The 12,359-nt window shown below is 39.8% G+C and overlaps 1 protein-coding gene across 1 annotated transcript in view; it reads right to left on the bottom strand.

The window, feature by feature from the left end:
* The window catches only part of KIF17 (kinesin family member 17), a 1,182,720-nt gene that overhangs the window by 605,804 nt on the left and 564,557 nt on the right, over positions 1-12,359 (bottom strand). The window contains exon 5 of the mRNA XM_044063178.1: positions 1,043-1,495. Within this exon, the coding sequence (XP_043919113.1) occupies positions 1,043-1,495 (453 nt within the window). The remainder of the gene's footprint in view (positions 1-1,042; positions 1,496-12,359) is intronic.

Here is a 12,359-nt window from a genome sequence, read left to right as displayed (position 1 = left end):
AAGAAGGAGACCTACTACTTCCAAATAGTAACCTTCCTGACTTACATGAAGTACGAGGGCATTACGACCCAATACCAGATGCATCCTGTGATACCACAGTTTGTTGCCTGTGGTCAGCAGAGCAGTGGGTCTAGACACCTCTCCCACTTCTAGGATAGGTAATCTGGCCTTGCCCATTCACTTCCATCTTCACACCCAGCCCTTTCAGTGATGCAAGCCACAAACTGGACTCAGGTTAACTGGGGTGAAGTCAGGGATTTCTTCTTCTATGCCATGGGGTTAAGGTGGGCCTTAAAAGCCCTTGACACAGACTAAAGCAATGTCTGCACAAGTGCAAGTCAGTGGAAATGTACCTTTCTGGATTCTGCAGTGAATGCCATCTTCTGCAATAGTGACACAGTTTGGCTAGAATCAGCACAGTACTGCTGTTTGCTTCTGGTTACACTTGAGAGTTTACAAATGAACATTTTTGTAAGTGTACAGAAATAAAATTTAAAACTCAGGATTAGATTTGCCCCCCCTGCACACACACAAACAAAACAAAAATGCAGAACTCATCAGGAAATGTCATCTTAAAGAATAAGTCACACCAAGTCTCAAATTTTGACTAAATCATTCACAGAACTGTTCCCCTTTCCAGTTATGGAATTTTGCACTACTGCAATATTATAAGCAGTTCAGGGGCTACACAAACAAACAAAATGGATGTAAATAAAGACTTTTTTTCATGGATTACTTCTTTAATGAATTCTAGGCTACTCTACTTAACTAAGCATTTCGGTGAGCAAGTGCCTCCTACGTACAAAGTTTCAAAAATAACACTAATTTTTAAATTTGTAGTTAAGTTATTTGATTTATTCTGAAATATATTACAATCATATCATAGGAGGTAGTGTTAATATATTTTACCTTACTGAAGTTAGTAAGCAACTAAGATACTGTTTCAGAATTAGACTAATATCATCTTAAAATTATCCAAATTTTGTATAAAATGAAGTAATTTGTTTATTGGCTAAAAAAGCCAGCAGTGTATTTCACTTACCAGATAAATTATCTAAACTCATCTGTCCCGAAAGCAAAACTTTTAGCCTTTTGATCTCCTCTTGATACTCCCTGAGCAAAGCATCTTTTGGATCTTCATTGATACGAGGTTTATTTTTGATATTCTTTGCTCTGTTGGCATATCGCAGTGTGCTAAGGCTCTCATCATAGTTGTTGTCAGCTGGGGAAAGACATGCTACCATCAGAGTCTTGGTATTCCCTCCAAGAGAATCCTGTAACAGGCGGGTGAGCTTGGAATCACGGTAAGGAATGTGCTTAGATTTCCCATCCACCAGTGCAGAGATGACATTTCCCAGTGCAGACAATGATAGATTAATTTTGGTGGCTTCTTTAAGTCGCTCTCCTGTTGCACCTGTCTTTGACTGTCGTTCACTACCAGCTAAATCGACTAAGTTTAACTTTCCAGCTCTGATGTGTTCCTCTGCATCTGCATCTGTTAGAAAAAAAACATTGACATTATCATTTCCTACTACATGAAAGTACATTTAAAATAAAACTACACCCTAAACAAATTTCCTTTCCCTAGGATGTATTTTCTCCCTAAATAATGACCTTCAATATATTAACAAAGCAAGCCTTAGCAGTTTCTTCTCTTTTGTGACATCTAGCCCAGGTGGCTTCCTCAGGTTCAGACCATGTTCAGGCTGAATAAAATCTCATAATACTTTCTTTAGGAACTGGTCTCCATTGTTCTTAGAATAGTTTTGTGCATCACAGCTGACATTTTCTTGCCAAGAAAAACACATATAGTAAGGTACTTGTAGCTTTCTTAATTTCACACACACTGGGGTCATTAAGCTACATGCTCTTATTCACAGATGTATTCTTTCCCTTCCCTGCGGCCATAAACATACTAAGCATTTTATAGTCTGAATGTGATGAAGCCAGACACTGACAGTCAGCAACGTCAATAATTAGCTGGGCTTTGCAAGCCAGGAAATATGATAGTCTGGCTAAAATAGCAAAGGAAAGTAGAAGGAAGACAGGACCACAAAATCACAGCATTTCACATCTTAAAAAGACTGTGTTATCTCAGCTATTTCTTTTTAATTTTTAAGAGTTTTTTATAGATTGTTTAAGACATAATTTAGGAAACAAATATATGGGAGTTACTGCACACCACTCACTGACACTTTTAGTAAGGATTCTCAGACTTAAAGATTATGTGTAAATGTGCAAAATTAAATTTTCTTTTCACACAAAAAAGTGTTTGCATGCATCTTTATGCATGCCAACACTATTCTGTGTAAAAAGAAAAGTTCATTTTGCAGCCTTTAAAAAATTACAAGGTTTAAAATATAGCTTCAAAATGCTGAAGACTGGAAACACAGAGCCGTGTTTACAGCATTAATTTTAATGGCTGGGCAGGAGATGTTGACTTCACTCTGGGTGCCAGTTCTAATTAAGCTGAACTGTGTATTAGTTAAGTAATTGTCAAACTGTTAAATTAATAGTTTGACCAAAAAAAACACTAATGGTAAGTCTTTTGCCAAACCATTAATTTAACAGACTGGCAAATACTTAACTAATATACAATTACTTACCTATACTAATCCAGTTTAATTAGAGATGGCACCCAGAGTGTCGTCAACACTTCCTGTCCATCCAGTAATATTAATGCTGTAAAGATGGCTCCGTATTTTTAGCCTTCTGCATTTGGAAGACATGTTTAAAACTTTACGTTTTTAGAGGCTCAGTCTTTTCTTTTTACACAGAAAGGTAGAACAGTTTCTTTGTGTGAAAAGAAAATTTCATGTTGTGCCTTTAGACCTGATCTTTAACAGTATTTCTCACTGCTTCCATTTTAAATGAATGGAACTGTCATATGATAGCAGAGAGTACAATACTATAATCTTATCAGATGTGCCCTCACATTGCAGACCAGATTTTGTGCATTGGTCAAAAGTGTGTAGTATGTATGTTTGTACTGTGATGAGTAAATGACTGAGTGTATGGTGTCACATTTTTTTTCTGTTGGACTGAGTAATCAGAACTATATTGTGTATACATACTGGTATAGACTGTAGTGTGGTGCATGACCTTTCAGAGATGGTGTGACTGAATGAGGCTCAAATCTGGCATCAGATCACAGTCCTGCCACAACTGTGAAAGAAGCTACAAGACTGATTAAGGCCCCACACTGGGTTCAAAATACAAAAAGCTAACTGTTAAATATAATTCTACTTATGGAAACAGAACTGCTGTATAATGCAGGAACAATGCTACAATTTTTCAGTAATACTCAATCTTCCCACAAATGCAAACAAGTCTACAAGACTAAGTTCAAACAACAAAATAAAAAACACAAACATAACTTTTTTGGCTAAAAAACAGACAAAAAGCAAATAAGGACAAAAAAATGTATCCCCATATAGGTTACCGTAAGTGCAACTTAAAATATTTAAGCAGAATTTAAATAAATGTTTTTTTCTTCCCTTCTGATGAACAGCTTGTATCTCACAATTCTCACAGTCCTGTGTGGTATGACAGTATTTAAGTTGCAGTCATGTAGGGGTATAGCTCAAAAACTAGGGTTGTAGGAAGAGGACTTTCCTACTTCAGCAATAACCAATTAATTCCTTGTGCTTGATTCTGTTTTATGTGATTTTGGTTGGTTATGTTATTTTTCATTTTTATTAAACAGAAGTTCTATAAGATACCCTGCAGCCATTTACAAAGAAAAATAATTTAATAAAAACTTAAAACTATAAGTAAGTCTTAGTATGAACACCAGGACTAATCCTATAGGATATCACTAATTAGCAAGCTATAATGCCTGTATCACCCGCCCTGGGTAGTATGACTGGACTTAGATAATGAGCTCTCTGTTAAATTGTTTTGTATTTGTTTTATTATTAATATATACGTTTTTGTATTGTTGATGTAATATAGTTCATCTGCCTAATGCCTCAAAGTTGCTGTAGGATATGTAATTGTTCATGCAGAAAGTACTTACATCCAAAATGTATATTACAGAAGTATTTAATATTAACTATGCAAACGCACACACAGAGACACATGCATGCATGTGCACAGAGGCGTGCACACACACAAACACACACGCATACCACACACACATACAAATGTGCATGCTTCCACACAGACACACACACACACACACACACACACACACACACACACACACACACACACACACACACACGTGCATGCCTATGCACACACACGTACATGCCTATGCACACACACGTACATACACACATGCATACACACACACACACACACACACACACACACACACACACACACACACACACACACACACACACACACACAAACACAAAGGCGTACATGCACAGTCACATACATAAACTAGTACCCTCAAAACAAGACCACAAAGAAGACAGGTACACAAACAATTAGGGAGAGAAAGCTCAAAATACATATACTATGGCTCTTAAAAATTCAGCTATACAACATGATATTAGAAATAAAGTTCAAAAAACTTCTCAAAGAAAACTACTCCAGCAAATATTCAACAATTTTGCACAAAGCTGAAAAAACTTGAAGCAATGTGGCAGTAAAGCATAGTAACACTGTAAAGGCTGAGCATGTATTGTACAGCCATGTCATCATTCTCAATGTAAAATACGTACCAGCAGTAAGGTCACAGTTAGAAATCTTTCTGGGCTGGCTTGAACTCCCTCACCTCCTTCAATGGTATCAACTCTTACTCGCCCACAAACTAGTAAACCATCCACTAAATGTCCCATCCCTCCAGAATCTACTCCAACCCTATCGCACCACCAGACCACTAAGATCCAGCAACAAAAATCACTTGCAGATCACTATAGCCAATAACTCTGCTGGTGAAGCACTATTCTCTTGCACCATAGCCAAATTATGGAACTCCCTCCCACCCACAATTACCTCCGTACCATCATGCACCCACTTTAAAACTTTACTAAAAGCACACCTAAAAACATGCTGGCTATGCCCTTGCAACTCCCACTGTAATATCACCTACCCCATCCAACCAGTACCTTTCTTTACATTCCACTAACTACCTTGATTATACCAAGCTCAGATGCTCATAAGCCTAGTACTTATTATACAGCAGGAACTTCTTATTGCAACATTTGTTAATGTCTGTTATGTACTTCACAGATAAAGATTCTAGTTGTCTACTGATGTACTATGTTCTTCATCTGTAAATATGTTGTAAGTAACTGCTATGTAAATTGTTAATCGCTATGTAATCCAATGTAACTACTGTCTGTTTATTTTAACTGTGGAGCTTTTCTCCCGGGGCCTCCGCTGAAAATGGACCTACGCCCAGTCGGACACTCCCGGTCAACAAATATAAATAAATAAATAGAAATCTTTTATTTCTTGCTTCAGAAACACACAGTATTTCATAATGCAGTATAGATGATATGCTGTAGTCAGCCTTCAAGCAGTAAATGACAACAGCAAACACATACAGGTAAAACGTTACATCTCATCTTATACCTGGAAATACAAACTACTACTTCCCATGACGCATGGCCGATAGCAGAGCAGTAGAATAAGACCAAAGGCATTAAATCAACTGAAATCAAGATACTCTACAAAAATCCAGAAAATTATAATATGCAAAAGGAAAAATAGGCAAATATTGTAAAACAACAGTCATTTTTCTCCATCTGACAACCAGCTGTCACCATCTTGGTCACTGCCCCAAAAAGGACTCTAAATCAAGCATTCTGGAAACAATCACTTTCATTCCTTGAAACTGGCTCTGACTTCCTTATTGTAAGCCTGGGTAATAATGTCTGGTTAAGTGATTTGCTCAAGGTCACACAGCAGGCAAACAACGCCGAAGGAATCAAACCCTATACCATATATGTACTCGTCAATCTTAATCCCCTATTGAAACTAGCAAACTTCTGACTTAGTTACTTAATAAACCAGATGTTTACATTTGGTCAGGTGGTTTAGCTTGGACAATTAAAGCTATGAGCTACTTACAAGTTTCATTCTTTAGTCCTGGGGTTGATTCCTGCATTTTAAATTTTTCTCATGGTGTAAATCTGGGCAAGCCATTTAACCGGAGAGTGCTTCTGCATCATCCAGGCAAACAAGGTCTTAAACACAGTATGTTTGCCCAGTTAAAAAAAAAAGATAAAGTAAAACATTGTAGGATGGATAACAATGCACTGTAAGCTGGGAGTATTACATATGTTCATTTCTGAAGCCAAAGTTGCTGCTTATAATTTGAATAGCAATTATAGGTTCATAGGCTGATACTAGGCTATCTGCCCTAGGGCATTTACAAGCCTAGCCAGAGTGTGTTTGGCTTTCGCCACATTTCTTAGATTAGTTGACTGTGCCTCTGTATAGTAGGTCACAGAAGATAGCCCATTTAAGGTTAGTTTACCGTGCCTCTGTCTAGCAGTGACACAGGAGAGATCCCAGGGGTAAATTTACGATCTCCCATCCAAACGTCAAGATTCTTCTTGAAGAGGGTCATTGAGGGGCTCTGTCTGACATGGATTGGGATTTTGTTCCAGTGTGAGGGGAGCCTCTGGGATATGAATCTGTCCCTCCAGCATGTTCTATTTATTTCTGTGCTGAGGTTTAAGTCACTGGAGCGTGTAGTTCTGATGGATTTGGATTTCTTGAGGTGGAGCATGTCTATTAATTCAAGGTTGGACATGGCTTTATGCGTCAGGCACAGATCGCCTCTGAGTAGGCGGTAAGCAACTGAGTAGAGCTGGAGTTTCTTTAGCCTAACTGCGTAGGGCATCTGTTTGAGTCCCTTGATCCTCTTGGTGAGGTACTTTTGGGGTCTTTCTAGTTGTAGCAGGTGTTGGGTAAGGTACATCCCAAACGGGGCATTGTATTCAATTATGGGCCTGATGAGTGATGAGTAGAGGGGCACAATGACCTCTCTTGATCTAGATGTGAACCCCTTCGTGATAAGGTGGGCTATATAGAATGTCTTTCTAACCACTTTGGCAATGTGATTGTCAAAGGAGAGATTGCAATCTACTTGGGTCCCCAAATCCCTAATTACTTCTTCCGTACTTAATGGATTACCACCTATGTGGTAATTTGTGGGCACTTTGTTTTTCCCAAAGGGGATGACTATGCACTTTTTGGCATTTAGCTTTAGGCCATGGCTCTGGCACCAGTTATCCGTCTCTGTGAGACCATTTTGGAGGATGCTTGTGTCAGCCGGCAAGTCGATTATGGCCCCCAGTTTTCAGTCATCTGCAAACTTTGTCAGCCATAGTCCTCCGGTGTTAGCCTGTACCTCAGAGAAATATATACCGAACAAGAGAGGTCCCAGGACTGAGCCTTGTGGGATGCCACTTGTAACTGGTTTAGAGTCTGACATGGCACCTGCAATTCTGACCATGTGGGTTCTATCCCTAAGCCAGTTTGCAACCCATCTTGTGACATAGGGGTTGATATTTAAGCTAGTGAGCTTATTTATGATGCCCGAGTGGGGTATTGTGTCGAAGGCTTTTGCAAGGTCAAGGTAGGCTGTGTGGACTACCTTTCCTTCGTCTATGGCCTTGGTGATTGTTTCAAAGAAATTGACCAGGTTCAAGAGGCAAGATCTGCCCTTAACAAAGCCGAATTGGGTAGGATCCAGTGTTTGGAGGTTCCCAATGTCTTTGTTTATGAGTTCCATGATGATACGCTCCATAGCTTTGCAGACCAGGCTAGTTAGGCTTATAGGGCGATAGTTTCCGGGGTCCGTTGTGGCACCACCTTTATGGAGTGGGACCACTGTTGCTGTACGCCATTCTTTGGGTACATATCCTGTTGTAAGGCTGAGACTGAACAGTGATTTTAAGTGAGGGTTCAGTTCTTCTTGGAGCTCATGTAAAACGTAGCCCGGGACACCGTCCGGTCCCATTGATGCTGTGTTTTTTGCTTTGGAGAGGGCAGCTCCCACCTGTGCATCTGTGATGTCAGGGAGGCTACACTCTGTTGGGATAGTCATTTGCTCATTTGGGGGGGGGGTTGCAATGTCTGTGGGTTCAGTGTATTTTTTGTCATTTTGCACTAATTCAGAGCATATCTGGGAGTTTCCACCCAGGTTTCTGACATAACTAAAAAAGGCCTTGTGATTATCTTTAGCGTCTTGTGCAATTTTTCTTTTGAAGCTAGCCTTAGATGATTTTATGAGGGATCGTAGTTTCTTGCTAGTACTGATCAGAGTTGCCTTACCTTTCAGGGATTTTGCTCTATCATGTAGTAGCTTCCTCCTTCTGTTGTACAGCTTATTTATGGCTGGGGTCCACCAGACAGGTCTCCTGCCTTTGGAGGAGTGTGTCTTGGTTTTATTTGGGATAGCACAATCCATGCATTCCTGTAGGTATCCATAGAATGCGTTTGAAATGGATTCTGCGGTTTGGGCCGTATTTTCCACTGGCCCTGGGGCTTTGAAGGATTCCACCTCGGTTTTGAGAAGTGGGAAGTTTGCTTTTGAGAAGTTTTTGACTGTGGTTTCCTTTGCTGGGGGTGGGGACGGGATATGGATGTCCATAGTGATTAATTTATGGTCAGATCTTACCAATGAGGGGTATACCTCTGGTATGGAACATAGAGTCCCCATGTTGGTGATGATCAGGTCCAAAATGTTTTCCCCTCTTGTAGGAGTGGTGACCAGTTGTTCCATAGCATTTGAGTTTATAAATTCTAGGAACCGTTGGGCTAGGGTGTTGGGGCTTGAGAAGTGCTCCCAGTCTATGTTTGGGTAGTTAAAGTCACCCAATATAATGGTGTTTTTACCTCCATCATAACTAAGTTTCTAATAATGCTGTGCATCATACAGATAAAAGACTGGATTTAGGTATAGCGGGAGTACCACCTGATTCCTTCCCTAACTACCCAACTAAACCGTATCTTTAATAATTTTCCATATCTAGCATTCTTCCTCAGGTAACTGTCTTGGGAATCTTCCCAAATCTGAAATTAATTTACATAACTTGTCCACTTTCTATTATTTCTTCGATATTAAATCTGATGTTAGGGTCTAGCCTGTGCGAAAGTGTGTTCTGGATATTAAAGAGAAGAGTCAGAAATTATATATCTCAGAAATGGATATACAGTAATTGATTTTCTTTGACTTCATTAATGATGCAAGACTCACTAGGCATAAACTGTTTACAGAACTGATATTAAAATTTAAACTGGTTACAAGAGTTCACCATAAAAAGGTCAAAAGTATAACTAATTTTGCTCATTGTTCGATGCTGCCCTTAAGATTGCAGACATACCTGAAAAATGCCTTATGGTTTTCCTTAGATTTGGAGGCTGATTTCACCAAAAAGTCTGCTTTCAGAGACTGGAATAGTTCTGTAATGTGCTTGTTTAGACAAATGATGGACTTCTTGCTTTGTTGTGCACTTTCCCTATTACTTCTTGACATGATTTTCTTTCTTTTGTTGTAAAACCTATTAATACCAGGGTTCCACCAGGTTAACTTGTTTTTGTGGTTTGACTTGGGTTTATTTTGGTCTGGTACTGCTGTTCTGCCTTAGAGTTCTTAAGAGTTTTTGGGGTTAGGTGGGGAAAAAAGAAGTTATGTACCTACCATAACGTTCCATGTTAGTTGACCTTCATCTCGCCTTCCTTCTTGCTGTTTGGGTTCGGAGCCGATCCTCGGCTCCGACTCGGCCTACTTCTATAGCTCGAGAGCTATTTACTGGCTCAAGGCTAACCCTTATCCCAGAATGCCCAGCGTCAGCTACCCGAATCTCATTTGTGATAGCGCACTAGACATATTAAGTAACCTAAAACTGATTTACCAAAATAAAAGATCAGAGTAAACTGCCATAAAATTACCTGGCATGTGAACCAAGAAAAAGGAAATCAGACAGTGAAACCACAGTGAACTCCTCTCAATCCTCCAGGAAGGGTGAAGGAGGGGGGGATGCAAGAAGGAAGGTGAGATGAAGGACAACTAACATGGAACGTTATGGTAGGTACATAACTTCTTTATGTTAAGTTGTCCCATCTCGCCTTCATTCTTGCTGTTTGGGACAGCATCCCTAGCACCTAAAGACCCCGGGTGGCTCATTGGAACAGACTCTTCAGAACAGTAGAACCATAGGAAGCCCTGCTCCGGGAGACCACATCCACTTTGTAATGAGAGATAAAGGTATGAGGGTTTGCCCAAGTGGCAGCTGCACAAATTGAGTCTATGGGAAATTTGGACTGAAAGGCTACAGATGTGGCTAATGCTCTAGTAGAATGACCTTTTGGTTTTGCTGGTAGATGTTTATGCCTTAACTGATAAATAAAGGCAATGGTGTCAGATAACCATTTGGATAAGGTCACCTTAGAAACTGGAAGGCCTTGCTTATTGTGAGCATAGGAGAGAAATAATTGGTCTGACTTTCTTAACTCTTTGGTCCTATGGAGGTAAAAACGTAATTGTCTGCGCACATCCAGTTGGTGAAGACCATATTCTGCCTTGTTGCTATAATTGGGAAAGAAGACGGGGAGATCGATGGATTGATTTAAATTGTTTTCTGAACACACTTTTGGTATGAAGGATGGGTTGTTTCTCAGAGAAACTCTATCTTTGTGAAATACCATATATGGAGGACGAACACAGAGTGCTTGGAGTTCTGAAACACATCTAGCTGAGGTAATAGCAACCAGAAAAAGTGTTTTCCAAGAAACAAATTTTAAGGGACATGAAGCTGCTGGTTCAAATGGAGGCAGGATCAAAGAAGTCAAAACTAAACTGAGATCCCAAGGAGGAGGTGGATCCCTCACTGGAGGTCTAAGAAGAGACGTTCCTCTCATGAAGGCTTTGCAGAGCTTATGAGACATTATGCTAGAATTAAGAATTCCAATATGAAAATTAGATATGGCTGCCAGTTGTACCCTGATGGTAGCAGCAGCCGCACCTGACTGGAAAAGCTCTGCTAGAAATTCTAGAATTTGATGGACTGGGGCTGAAAAGGGGTCTAAGATTCTAGATTCTGCCCAGTAAGAAAATCTTTTCCATTTGCTAGCATAAGTCTTTCTCGTAGTTGACTTATGGGAGGACACAATAATGTCACGAACTGCTGGGGAAATACTTGGAAGCCTGGCTAAGGTAGGAAGTGGAGAAACCAAGCTGTGAGCTTGAGAGTCTGAAGGGATTGGTGTAACCCACCTGACTGATGAATCAACAGATCTGGCACTGGGTCCAGAATCCAAGGCTGGTCTAGAAGGTGAAGGTGCAGGAACGGAAACCATATCTGTCGAGGCCAATAGGGGGCAATGAGGATCATTTTGCAACCCAACGATTTTGCTTTCTGTATGAGTCTTGAAATTAGGGGAAAAGGGAGAAATGCATAAAGGAGTCCCTGAGGCCAATCATGGACTACAGCGTCCCTGGGAGTTTGACCTGGAGGAGGAAGCAGGGAGAAGTAGCTGTTGCATTTTTTGTTGAGGGGGGTGGCAAATAGATTGCAGCAAGGCTGGTCCCATTTGCGGAAGATAAGGTCCACAAATTCCTGATTCAGAGACCACTCATGAGGCATGAGGATAGCCCTGCTGAGCCTGTCTGCTATTACGTTGGATTTCCCAGGGATGTGCATTGCTGTCAGAAAATGTTGGGAGGGGGGGGCGTGGCCAAGGATGAACACAGGATAGCAGCAGATTTCTTCAGCTCCACCAATTTCATTACATTGACAGGAATTAATTACTTAAAAAATTAATTCTTGAAGTAATTTTCTTTCTAAATATGTTTGTTTTATATAGTTCTTGAACTATATCTAAAAAAGAAAGGAAATCTTAATAATATTCCTGTCAGAAATTACTTTGGAAATTTTCCTGTCAGTTTATCAGTCTGAAATGAGTTCCAGTAAGACAAATTCTCAAGACTCCAGCATCAAGAAAGAACTTCAGTCTCTGATAATTATAGTCCAGCAACTTACTGCTAAGATGGATAAAATGGATACTAAAATAGACACTTTCATAGAAAAACTACAAAACAAATAGACTTGTTACATATGGACCTGCAACAACAGAAGATCCAGATGACAGGCATAGAAGAAGCTGTGAATGACATGGAAAATAAAATACAAGAACAGGAAATCAACATTGAGTTTCTGCTGAAACAAAATACACATTTACAAACAAAGCTGGATGACATGGAAAATAGATCTAGGCGCAATAACATTAGGATTTTTGGACTGCCAGAAAATATTGAAGGTAACAATATTACTTCTTTTTTAACAACATGGCTTCCTAAAACTTTAGATTTACCAGAAGCATTCTCTTTTGGTATCGAAGAGCACATAGATCTATAGCTAATACTAACTCTAACAAAAACTATCCTA

Source organism: Protopterus annectens, chromosome 2.part1 (assembly GCF_019279795.1).
Source record: "Protopterus annectens isolate FY-2018-M chromosome 2.part1, PAN1.0, whole genome shotgun sequence".
Taxonomy (NCBI): domain Eukaryota; kingdom Metazoa; phylum Chordata; order Ceratodontiformes; family Protopteridae; genus Protopterus; species Protopterus annectens.
Note: the sequence above shows the minus strand (reverse complement) of the source record. Positions and strands in the feature narration are given on the sequence as shown.